At 49.4% G+C, this 12,587-nt stretch overlaps 1 protein-coding gene across 15 annotated transcripts in view; it reads right to left on the reverse strand.

Annotated features, from left to right (window-relative positions):
• LOC111555030 (F-actin-monooxygenase MICAL2) overlaps nt 1-12,587 on the reverse strand; it is a 254,364-nt gene that overhangs the window by 139,457 nt on the left and 102,320 nt on the right. For all 15 annotated transcript variants that reach the window (XM_023230812.2, XM_023230818.2, XM_023230820.2 and 12 more), the window contains 5 exons: nt 10,203-10,358; nt 7,003-7,103; nt 2,838-3,095; nt 1,538-1,653; nt 549-675 (listed from right to left, as the gene is read on the reverse strand). In XM_023230812.2, the coding sequence (XP_023086580.2) occupies nt 549-675; nt 1,538-1,653; nt 2,838-3,095; nt 7,003-7,103; nt 10,203-10,358 (758 nt within the window). The remainder of the gene's footprint in view (nt 1-548; nt 676-1,537; nt 1,654-2,837; nt 3,096-7,002; nt 7,104-10,202; nt 10,359-12,587) is intronic.

A 12,587-nucleotide genomic window follows, 5' to 3' on the forward strand; every position in this document is an offset into this window, starting at 1 on the left:
GACCTTCGGCCAGGGAACCCAGGCAACTTGAGTCATAGAGCAATGGGCCTCAATCTCCACCCAGATGCAGGCAAACTAAGTGGGAATGTGTGTAGCTAATTTGTGTGTATGTAATTAGCTAATTTTAAAAATTCACACTATTTTCTGTTCTATTGACCAAAGAGGTTGAGAGTTTGGTGGCTTTAAATCAGTGGAAGAAGAAATGGACCCTAGGACCATGTGTGGTATGCAGAGAGCATGTTTGGCCAAGTAAATTATTTGAGACAGGTAAGATCAGCAATGCATATGCATAGTGACAATATATGTAAATACATGCACATATACGTATATATATATATATCTCCTCCGATATGTGTTCTAGTTCTGTCCTGTGGGCTAGAAAGAATGCTGACTCTAGTGGGGAGAAGAACTGGTCCCACCATTAGGCCAGCAGGCCTTGGTGGCCTCAGTCCCAGGAATGGACCAAAATTTAATGTGACCCCTCCCCACCGCCTCTTCCCACTGTTCAGTGCACAGTGATTCAGACAGGGCCCCAGGGCTGGACTTACCTGATGGGGCCTAACACAGTGGGAGTTGAGGTTTGGGTACCGCGTCCCTGGGTCCAACGTGTACTGCTCAAAGTTCTTGTTGATGTTCTCTGGGGTTGTCTGAGGTAACAGCCGGTAGAGACTTTCCCTGGAGGGAGGCGGAGTCTGGAGGTCAGGGATCCCTTTTGCCACCTCAGGCCTTGTCCCCATCCTCCCCTACTTCCCCCTTCCTCTGGCTGAAGGGCTTCCTGGACATGTTTGTCTAACCCTTCCCTGAAATACCTGACACTACTGGTTCTTGAGATCTGCAAAGTGGGGATAAGGTCAAAGGAGCCGAGAGGAAAGGGGCACCTGGGTGACAGGGATGTTGGACTCCCCCACCCAGGCAGAGGGGAAGGACGCAGGGCTGGCAACACGGTGGCCTGTGGTTTTGCCATAACCATGCTCAGCCACGCTGCCTCCTGCGGCCTGCTCCCCACGACCACAGGCTTCCACACCCAAGACTGTCAGAGGCCTGCCTCCGCCCGGCAGCCCTGACCTCCCCCCGTCCACCAGCTGTCACAGCCACGTGGCCAACAGCAGGGGTCTGGGAGGAAGCCCAGGATCTCAGCGGTGGGAGAGGCCTGGAAAGCCAGAGAAACCAACCCCCATACAGGACAGGGGACTCGGTACTGCCCTGGAAGATTCCCTTAAATAAACCTCTCTGGCTCTTGGGTGAATGAGCAATGCTGGGGAGCGCCAGCTGCAGGGCCAACCCAGATGAAGATTTCTCTTTGTCATCCAGGGCCCAAGGTCTTGGCCCCCAGAGCAAGTCACTGTAAGAGTCAGATCATGATGGAGAAAGCATCCTGGTGATGCTGATGATCAGATCAGACCACACATGGGAAGGCAGAATGGAGGAGGCAGAGGCTCCAGGTATATCCAGCAGTCACCTGAGGGGTGATCTTGCCCCCTTTCCTGCCTGAGTGGCTCTGCCCCCCCTTAGCAGCCCTGCTGTCAAAGAAGCTCACCTTTCAGCCAGCAGCTCCAGCGGAGGGGTGCCCTGGTTCCAGTTCTTCACCATCCATGCCGTGTCAAAGGCTGCCAGGAAGCCGCGGGCACAGCCTGTACCCATGGGCCAAAATGGCTGCAAAAGAAAATGTGCAAAATCCCAGTTGATTCTGATGACTCCCAGTCTATGATCTCATTGTACCCAGCACACACTGATTGCCAGGCCTGTGCAGGGCGCTGGAGGGACAGAGAGGTGACAAGGCAGGGATGCTGCTACCTGTGAGGATTCACCACAAGGTCAAATAACTGCAGCTGAAAGTCAAACGTAAAGGGTGCTATGATGCAGGCATCGCAAAACTGCTTTAGGGCTCAGAAAAGGCGAGACAAATTCCCACCCTGGGAGAGGGAGATGGAAATCAGAATAAGCTTCTTAAGAGTTGCATTAAGCTGATTTTAACGAATGGATGGGATTCTGATCCTGATCTACTTGGGAATGGTGTGGGCTAAGGCATGGTGGTTGGAAAATGCTGGTGCCTGATGGAAGAACAGCCATCTGTTCTGGGTGTAACATGGAGCATGGGAGGAAAGTAGGGAGAAACCAAGCTCGGAAAGGAGTCTGGGCCAGCAGCAGGATGGGTACTGAGGGCTCAACCAAGGATCTTAGGTTCGAGTCCATGCACAATGGTGCCCAAGGACTAAGTCAACCAAGCTAAGTGCTGACTAATCTGCTCCATGAGCACCCAAAGCATGGTTTGGAATTTGACTCTTAACTTGGAATAAATACATAATCAGTGCTTACGCTAAAGAGAAAACTTTCTCCTTTCTGAAAACATTCATTTAATCTAAGGGTCTTTGCACCCTTGCAGATTTTCTGGAAGAATTTTCAGCTGGGGAGCTGTGAATGGAAAAGAGACTTTGGGGCCCATATGCCTGTCCTGTACCCTGTGTGATCTCAAAGGCCACAAAGGGCCACCCACATGAGGAAGAAGTCTTGGCCCAGCTAAGGGTCCACACACTCTGAGACGGATGGCCCACGTGGCCCAGACCAGGGCTGCCTGATTTTGTACTTCATCAAAGAAGTCAGTGCAAAAGAGCCAGGAGATAGAAGAGAAGGCTCTCCTAACTACACTGAGTCCGAACAGGCTCCTCTGAATGCAGCAACAGGACAGGCTCTGAGGCCGGAACAGGCTTGGCAGAGTCCTGCCGACTGGCTGAGAGCCTGTCCTCTCCCCACTGCACAACAGCAGATACTGCCTGCCAGAATACAAATGTGGGATCCGTCTCGTAGAGAAATGTGGTGGCTCTGAGCACAGGCGGTACCTCAAGCAAGCTGTCACCCACGAGGGCCACGAGCAGCTGGTGCGCCTGCCGCTCCCGCACCAGGGCCGCGTTCTCTGAGGCATACATGCAGGTAAAGTCAAACATGGCCACGTCAGGCTGCCCATAGTGGTTCATGGCAAAGTCTAAGGATGGCAGCTGGTAGTTGGTGGCAAAGTCTGCAGCTTCCCGGGCATAGGATAGCAGGTTGTCTTGGTTCACGTTCTCCGCACACAGCAGCATCTCTGTGTCGATGTAGTCCTGGGGAAGATGAAAATACAGTGAGGCAACCTCCCCCTCTAAAGGGCTAGCCTTCATACCCACCTCTTGGCAAAAGGACTTGGAATGGGTCTATACAGTGAGGCTAGTCAGAAAAGACATACAAAAACCAGGGCCAAGGGAATGAAGAGGAAATAAATCAGCCAGCTGTGAGGGTTAACACAGTTGTGATTAAGCATCAAATCGGGCTTTGAGCTTCCTGGCATCCAAGGCAAAAGGGAAATGTGATATGCCACAGAGCTTTCCTTATCACAAAGAAGGAAGCATAGAAATTCCTCAGGGGCAATTTTTCCCTGGCATTACATTCTAAAAGGTCTGTCTCACATAGGCATTTCAACAGGGTACGTTGAGAGCTGGAATGAACAGTGCACTTGATAACGGTCTTGGAGCAAACAACGAGCACATTTCATAGGGCTGGTTCTCATGAGAAATTTCAGTACAATTAAGAGACAAAGGAGCCATCAGAAAGTGTGATTTTATAATAAATTCAGCTAAGTTACTGTGATCCAAATATGCCATGTTTAGTGGTCAAACAAGACCAGAAGAAGAAAATGGGTAAGCTCTCCCACTTTCCGAAATCAGTGGTCCCTTTACTTGATGGACTGAGGACTCCTCAGAGCTTAGCTTTTTTTTTTTTTTTTTTTTTTTTTTGAGACAGAGTTTCACTTTTGTCTCCCAGGCTGGAGTGCAATGGCGTGATCTCGGCTCACTGCAACCTCTGTCTCCCAGGTTCAAGCGATTCTCCTGCCTCAGCCTCCCCAGTAGCTTGCTTTTGGTGCTAATTGTTACGCTTCTCTCATGGGGAGTGCAGAACCCTGAGCTGCAAGGACTGCAATATCCATCCTGGAGGGACACTGGCAGTGAATCACAGGATGTCAGGATTGAAGAGAGCCAACAAGCTTAGTGTATCCCCAGAGTCCAAGCTGCTCACCGTGTGGCTAAAGAAACTAAAAAGACCACCTTTCTCAAAGGTGACACAAAAAGTACAGACACCTGGAATGGGAGGGGACCAGTGTGTAACATGAACACAGGCTTTTGGGTCAGTGAGAGCAACAGGTCAAAGTCCACCTCTGCTGTTTACCAACTAAATCTGGGCCAGTAATTTAACTTGTCAGAGTCTCTACTCTCTCATCTGTAAAAAGGGAATATCAAAACCTACTTCACAGAGCCACGTGAGAAGACGGAATGTATACACGAAATCCCTAGCCCCAGGTGGGAAGTGACTGACGAATAGGAATTCCTGTACCCTGTAATTCATGCTGGCTCCATATATGGCTTATGATGAAGTATATCCTGGACCCAGCCAAGGCACCCTCAATCACAAAGGTCTTGACAGTCCCAGAGTACCGCGTCTACAGCCAGACTGACCACTGCCTCAATTTTCTGAGTAGCCATGATTTCAAATAGCCTGTTCTGGAAACTCATATTTACCCATCCAAACCAAACCCCCCAAATTGCAGCCAGCACTGGTCCAAGAGCTCCTCGTCAGGCCCCAGTGTCCAGGATGGAATTCCTGTTATTTGATTTCTTTTCTGATTCCTGTTTCTGCGGCCACATGATCACTTCTCTCTCTATAGACGTGGAGGTGAGATGGGGGAAGACAGAAGGGAGAGGTCTCAAACACCCCCCCTCAAAACATGCCCCAAGCATCCCTAAGATGGAGTGGGTGACATTACACAATGAAGACAGCGCTCGGCGTGGACGCCACATGCAGGAGAGTGGGGACCCAGCAAAGGGAAGACACTGGGCTACAGCTGGCTGGAAGCCTAGTGGCCTAGGGCTGCTGTGAGGTCTCTTAGCGGCTGGAGGGTCCCAGATGAGTGGGGGGATGGAAGAAAGAGCAATACCATAGGGAGCAGATGAGGAAAAGGACAGGAGGACAGAATCCCAGCCCACACATGTATGAGCCAGCAGAGGCAGGGGCCCAGGGAGGTTGTGGGATGGGACATCCTCCTTGTGGGGAAGAGAAACATGGATACAGCTGAGAGCCCAGAGGCACGGCTGCTTGAAGAGAAATTTTGCTCTTCCATCGGTAGCCATGGAAAGAAGCCCAGAGATCAGCTGGAATCAGTGGGGAAGCAGGAAAACCTCTTGTCCACAGGTCAGTCATTCATTCAACAAACATGTACTCAGCACCTTCTGTGTGGCTATAGGAAGATGCAGATCCATGTAGGGAGAAGAAAACAGAAAACTTGCCATGCCTCCAGGGAGCAAGAGAAGAATGTAAATTTAAACGGCCCAGGGAAGATGGGTCGGGAACTCGGCTGGACACCTGGAAGCTCAGGCTATAGCTCTTGTTCCAGTCAGGTGTCCAGCCTGTGGCCTCCAATTTCTTTTCCATCTTGTACCTTAGGCTCCTCAGCACCAGCCTCAGGAGCTGCTCCCAGGGGCCTCTGAAGGAGAAAGAAAGGCCCTGATGAAGACAAGCATGGGCCTGGAGCGGCTTTGACAACTGCCAGGGAAGCAAGTTGCCATAAGCAACAGGTTGCTGCGTGGGCAAACGCCCTGGGATGACCTGAGGGCGACCTTTAGCATCCCAGGAGGCCAGGGTGCTCTGCAAAACACAAAACCCATCAAGCTTTGCCTGCCTGTCTAGCCCCTCCTCTGCAAAGGTGCCCACTACCCCTACACCCCTGCACCCCCCAGTTTCAGACGAAGGCGGCAACTTCAGGAGGCAGCTTCTGTGAGGCAAAGGGAAGAAGGGGACGCCGCCACTCCCAGACTGACAGCCAGCAGTGGAACACTGCGGAAGCCCATCGCCCACCCATCTGCTGGCGTGCTCAGCCCACTTCACCAAGCCCACATTCACAGCCTCCGTCCACAACTCAGGCTCTCAGCAAAGACCTGAGCTGAAGTGGAGAAGGCCTACGGGGCGGCTGGGTTACTAATACCACCCAGCCGGCTGCCAGCACACGCAGGAGAGAAGATGGGAGCATTCTTCTCTGACGAGCAGCGATGAATGGCCACCAAGCTGCCTGGGCTCCAGGCACACACCCAGACAGCAGCCTGACCTTGGGCTGCATGATCCTTATCTTGAGGTGGCAGCAGCAGGAGTGACAGTGGCAGCAACAACAGGGGCTCTGGAAGGGTTGAACACCTGACTGAAGAAGCTTCCAGTCAGGGGCCACTACTCCATGTTTCTTCCTTCCAACCCTGCTCTGTGTTGAAGCATGAAGTCACAAAGCCACGAGGCAGAGGCCAGGAAGCCAGCAGGACAAAAAAGCCAGTGTGCAAACAAGGCTGAGAAGTTACAGAGGCAATCTACAAACCCACCCTCTGCCAGGCACTGTGCCAGGTTCTCTGGATATATCCCCTATTTGCTCCTTCCAAGAACCCTTTCAGGCAGAAACTATCATTCCTATTTTGTAGATAACACTGAGGTTCAGGAAGGATAAATAGTTTGCCCACAGTCTGGAGTCGGTACGTGCCAGTGTCAAGATGCAGATTGAGTCTTCTTTGACTGCATGAATAATGAAATTCCCCCACACGGTGACAAGGGTCCACAGTGTGAAATTCACAAGTCAAAGGATGCCTATGTCTCATTACGACAAGGAGCCCCCATCTGCCTCCAAATGACATGCCACCTCCCAGAGAAGAGGCAAGGCTGGATGAGACTTGGGAAGGAAAAGACTCAATCAATCCACATTAACACCTGGTAAAGGTCTCACAACAGTACACGCCCATGTGCAGAAAATTCTCTGTGCATATTGGCGTGGGCTGCTTTATCCACCACTCATGTAACACCAAGAGAAAGAAGGGTGTGAGCAGGTGGCACCTTCCCCACTCCTCCCCTCGCTCAGTTTCTGGCAGGACCACATCTACTTTCAAACCTGCCGAAGTCACCAGCCCAGGTCACAAAGTCGGGAAATTGCAGCCAAGAGGTACGTACGTTAATGATGACACCTTTGTCGAGCAGGCTCTGCTTCTTGGCTGTCATGACAAAATAGTGGGTGCAGTCCTTATAGTAAACAATGTTCTCAAGATCTATGCCTGCAAAGAGAAGCATTCACAAGCTCAGCGTTACTTCCTCGGCACCAACTGTGTGCCAGGAACTGTACTTTGCCTCATCATTGGTCTCGTTATTTATCTGCAGAATATTCATGTTAGCCCAGTTTTTAAGGCATACGAGGCTGGCAAAGATAAAACAGAGTGTTAGAATCTACCCAAGTCAAAGCAGCTAGCTCCTATAGTTCCACAGAGGCATTATTCTTGTTAAAACTCACAATGTCTGCAGGGGTTGTGGGCCAGCATTTATAAGTTAGAGGCAGGTAATTGTGCAGAAAAGCCAAGTGCCGGCCATGGCCACAGAAGCTCAGCAATGACATGGCTGGGATTTGAACCCCAGGCCATCTAGCTCCAAGTCCTGTCCACTGTGCCCTCCGTGTGCCCATGGCTGTGGGAATTCTCCAATGACCATGCCAAGGAATATTTCTACCATTTCCCTGCTTGGATGTGAAAACCCAAGGGCAGTGGTAGGAACAACTCAGGTTAGAAGGCTGGGCTGTATCTTTTTGCACTTTCCACCAATCACAAGACACTTTACACACTAAGTTCCTGCATTTAAAACCATGCTGTGCAATGAGAGCTTAGCTGCATGGTTCTCAAAGGGAGGTCCCTGGCCAACAGCATCAGCATCACCTGAGGACATACTAGCAATGCAAATTATCGGGGCCCTTCTCCGGACTCACTGAATCAGAAACCCTGGGGATAGGGCCAGCACCCTGTGCTTTAACAAGCTCTAGGTGATGCCAATTCATACTCAAGTGTGAGGCTAACTGGCTTATTTGAAGGGAGATAAAGGAACAGCCACATGGCGACACAGCATTTACACAAGGCGTGCTGGGTAACTCTAGGAACACCTTTATTATGGTTAAATAGGAAACAGGCATCAATGCAGAGGGCCCCCAGGAGAATCAGGAAGGTCATAACTGTCACTGTCTGAGGGCACTGTTGTGAAACAATGGCCGAAGGTGACAACCACAGCAAAGTTTAAAGGAAGTTCACTGAAACGTGGAAAAACACACTCAATGTCCTGCTCTCATTTATATTGAGTGGCTTAAATATTTACTTTCTTGGGTTTTAGGGGAAGGGAGGGTTGGAGGATTCTCAAATCATTCAAAAAGACACCATATGCTGGCAGGAAATATTCAAGTTTTTAATGAAATAATGCAATGGAGGTGAAACTCAGAGGGTCATGCAGTGGCACATACCCTCGTGGCCAGTGAGAGGTACAATCTCGCTCAACAACTAATGCCATTCCTAGAAAATGATCTTAAATAATTTAACAGAAGCAGTGTTATCTGTAACAGTAAATAACTGGAAGGCCTAAATCAGAGGTCAGCAAGTTTGTGTGAGTGTGTGTGACAGACCAGCTAGGAAATATTTCTGGCCTGTGGGCCCTATGGTCTCTTTCATGACCTCTCATGGTGGAAGCAGCCATCAACAGTCATGTAAAGAAATGTGTGGCTGGGTGACAATCAGCTTTTATTTATGGATGCTGAAATTTGAATTTTAAATAATCTTTATGTATCATAAAGTATTTTTTTGATTGTTTTCTTCAGCCTATATATATAACCATTCTTAGCTCGAAAGCAGTATAGAACCATGTGGCCAGCCATGGTTTGCTAATCCTTGGTTTCAATGCTTAGGCAGTGACAGTACATCAATTTGATGAGATATTCCACAGCCCCTAAAAGTGACCACCAGGAGGATGATGTTTGGAATGTGACGCTGAATGAGAAAAGCTGAATAGTGTGGACACCGTGATTTGAGCTGCAGTCATGTAACAAGCAAGCCCGCCAGTGGAAAATTACAGAAAAGGAGTAGGTGAGTCCGAAGACTATTCCCGTGTGAGGTGGTCAGATTGCAGATGATTTATTTTCTGTATAAAGATTTTATTTAACATTGTTGTTCCATTGCCTTTCAAGGAGAAATATGTGGGGTTTTTTTGTTTTTAGTTTTTGAGACAGTCTCACTCTGTCAACCAGGGTGGAGTGCAGTGGTGCGATTTCGGCTCACTGCAACCTCCGCCTCCTGGATTCAAGTGATTTTCCTGCCTCAGCCTCCTGGGTATGCTGGGACTACAGGCGTGTGCCACCACGCCCCGCTAATTTTTTGTATTTGTAGTAGAGATGAGGTTTCACCATGTTAGCCAGGATGGTCCCGATCTCCTGGCCTCATGATCCGCCTGGCTTGGCCTCCCAAAGCGCTGGGATTACAGGCATGAGCCACCGCGCCCGGCCGAAATAAATGTTTTTAATCAGCTTAAGAAGAAAGGAAAAACATCTGGAATTTACTTAATTGGAGACAGGCGACTCATCCCTCTTTCCCCTCGCCCTTTCTCTGCTGTCCCTATTACCACCTGATGAGTCACTGCTTTATTTGTGTTTTGACTGTCTATTCTCGTAGAACATAAGCCCAGGAGGGAGGGATTGTGTTTTGCTCCCTGCTCGTTCTCAAGCCCTAGAACAGCATCTGGCACATAGTAGGCATTCAATAAGTATTAGTTGAGTGAATGAATCAATACCTCCTATCCTCAGGCCCATGGCCGGGTGACAACTGGTGCCAGTACAGGTTATGTTCCTGGGCATACCTGGATGTTCCTCTTGGGGAAGGGCAGCTGCTGCATTGCACAAAAGCACCTGGGAACCTTCAGGAACCATCCATAGGTGACTGGCTCCCTCCTCAGCATTCCCTAAATATCCTGCTGACCTCAGGCGCAGTGCTGGCCACCTGCCTTAGGATGGTTTATACAGATATCCCTTACTGGACAGGGAGCCACTGTGGGAGGGATCGTGTCAACTTCCACTTTGTACCCCACAATACTGAGAATTGACACGTAATGAGCACTCAGCAAATGTCCACTATCTCCTTTCATGTACAATATCTAGAACATTCCCTCAAGAATCTCTCTTGTCCCAGAAGGAATCCTGTCTGTATTCACTGTCCTAGGGAAAATCGTTACTTCCACTGTATCAGAGTGAGTCCCTCCAGGCCCAAGAGCCCAGAAAGCCAGCGTACGCCTCTGCACACCTTAGAAACTGCCAACTTTAGACCTTGGCCTGGTTGGGAGAAAGGTGAAGGTCCCACCTGTTTCTTCTTTAAGGTCCTGAAAAAATTTCTGATTGAAGATGAAAGCCACGCCGCTAATCTCTTCCACCTTGGCCTCTGCTGTGCTGTTTCTGTTTATGAAGTTGGCGGTGATGGCAATTGCCAGCTTCCCACGGAATTCTTTTCTTCTGAACCCTGCATGAGGAGAAAGGAAAAAGTGGGTCTATCTTCTGGATTTGGTGTGAAAACTGAACATGATTATTGGGAGAGCTGCTCCCAGATGCCTCCCAGGCCGGAGAAACCAGGATTCTGGATCTCTAGAGGACAGGAGCGGGCAGAAATGCCGAGGTTTGCTCCCAAGGCCTTTAAAAGTCCATGAGATTTTGTCCTTTTCTAAAACCTATAGGACCTGGTTAGGCTTCAACAAACAGAAGGCCAAAGGGATCCTTCCCAACCCTTTTAAGGATGTGTCAGGCATTGTTGCTAGATACACTCGTGAGAGACCCACACACACTTTGAATTTATAGGATTAAAACTACTCTGTTAGCATTTCTCATGGTGCCACCACCCCTGGCCCCCTTGAAAAGTAGATTACGTTGAATTCCTGCAGGACAGGGATTTTAACAAAGTTTCTTTGTATCTCCATTTTTTGGGGCTGTATTATGTCCCTCTCCAACACACACACACACAAATTCACGTGTTGAAGTCCTAACCCCAGTACCTCAGTATGTGACTCTATTGGAAATAGCGTCATTACAGGTGTAATTAGCTAAGATGAGGTCATACTGGAGTAGGGTGGGACCCAGCTTACTCCAGTATGACTGGTGTCTTTGAAAAGAGGAAAATAGTGCACCAGTTAACTGGCACTTAGTACATCTGCAATGCATATATAGATGAATAGATGGCATTCTAGCTCTCATTCGTTTTTTGTTTTGTTTTGCTTTGCTTTTCAGACAGGGTCTCACTCTGTTGCCCAGGCTGGAGAGCAGTGGTGCCAATCATGGCTCACTGCAGCCTCGACCTCCCAGGGTCAAGAGATCCTCTAACCTCAGCTGGCAAGTAGCTGGGATAATAGGCATGTGTCACCATGACTGGCTTATTTTTTTTTTTAACTGTTTGTGGAAACAGGGTTTCATCATGTTGCCCAGCCTTAGTGCTCTAATTCTTGTTTTCAATGATTTACATTAAAATTGCTCTTGAATGGCAGTGCTATGGAGGATCATAGCAGCTGGTGCAGGGTAAATGCACCGGACAGCAATAACGGAAGCATACCTTTAGAATGACCCTGTATGGCTGATGCACCTGAATGTGTGTTCTGAGCTGGGGAACCCCAAAACTTGTTCCTTCTCTATGAGGGACATTTGAGCTCCTGGCCCATCCTGTGGAACACGGATCATACAGGGGGATCCAGGCCCCGAGTTCTGGGTTGGATGAAGGTTGCCAGGTGGAGGTTAAGAGGAGGGTGTTAAGTGAAAATGCTGTATAAACTGCCCGCTGTTTACAAGCAGCTGTGGTTTTCCTGCCCGGGCTGCCACCACTGGGCTGTGAGGTTGTGCTGTCCAGCCCGCTGCCATTGGACCATTTCTGTAGGGAAGCCGGGTCACCTGTCCAGCCCACCGCCACTGGACTCTCTCCCTTGTGAATCCCTAATAAAACCCCATGTCTATTTTGCTGGCTCTTGGTCTCTTCTTTGGCGTCTTGAACTTGGTACTTTCCCTATTGAGGTTAATAGGGGTTCGACATAACAGATGGTCACTTTTTAACACTGTGTCTCCCTCCTAGTCCCCCATCTTGCTGTCATCTGACCTTTCCTGAGTGCCCCTGCCCCAGGCATGCTGTGTACTTGGTGTAACACCAGGTGCCTGTCACACAGGTGCAGACCTCCAGATACAACCTTAGCCACCTGTGGGAATGCCCCGCACACCTGCTCACCATGTACTCCAGCCTCAGGTTGATTCTCAACTATCTGTCAAAAATCCCTTTTAGTGACAACCTTGAGTTTCTCTCTCTTTCTTTCTCTCTCTTTCTCTCTCTTTCTTTTCTTTTCTTTTCTTTTCTTTCTGATGGGGTCTTGCTCTGTTGCCCGGGCTGGAGTGCAGTGGTGTGATCTTGGCTCACTGCAACCTCTGCCTCCAGGGTTCAAGCGATTCTCCTGCCTCAGCCTCCCGAGTAGCTGGGACTACAGGTGTGTGCCCCCACACCTGACTAATTTTTTGTATTTCTAGTAGAGACAGGGTTTCACCATGTTAGCCAGGATGGTCTTGATCTCCTGACCTTGTGATCCACCCGCCTCAGCCTCCCAAAGTGCTGTGATTATAGGCGTGAGCCACCGTGCCTGGCTAATTTTTTGTATTTTAGTAGAGACAGGGTTTCACCGTGTTAGCCAGGATGGTCTTGATCTCCTGACCTTGTGATCCACCCGCC

This window comes from Piliocolobus tephrosceles, chromosome 13 (assembly GCF_002776525.5).
Source record: "Piliocolobus tephrosceles isolate RC106 chromosome 13, ASM277652v3, whole genome shotgun sequence".
NCBI classification, from domain to species: domain Eukaryota; kingdom Metazoa; phylum Chordata; class Mammalia; order Primates; family Cercopithecidae; genus Piliocolobus; species Piliocolobus tephrosceles.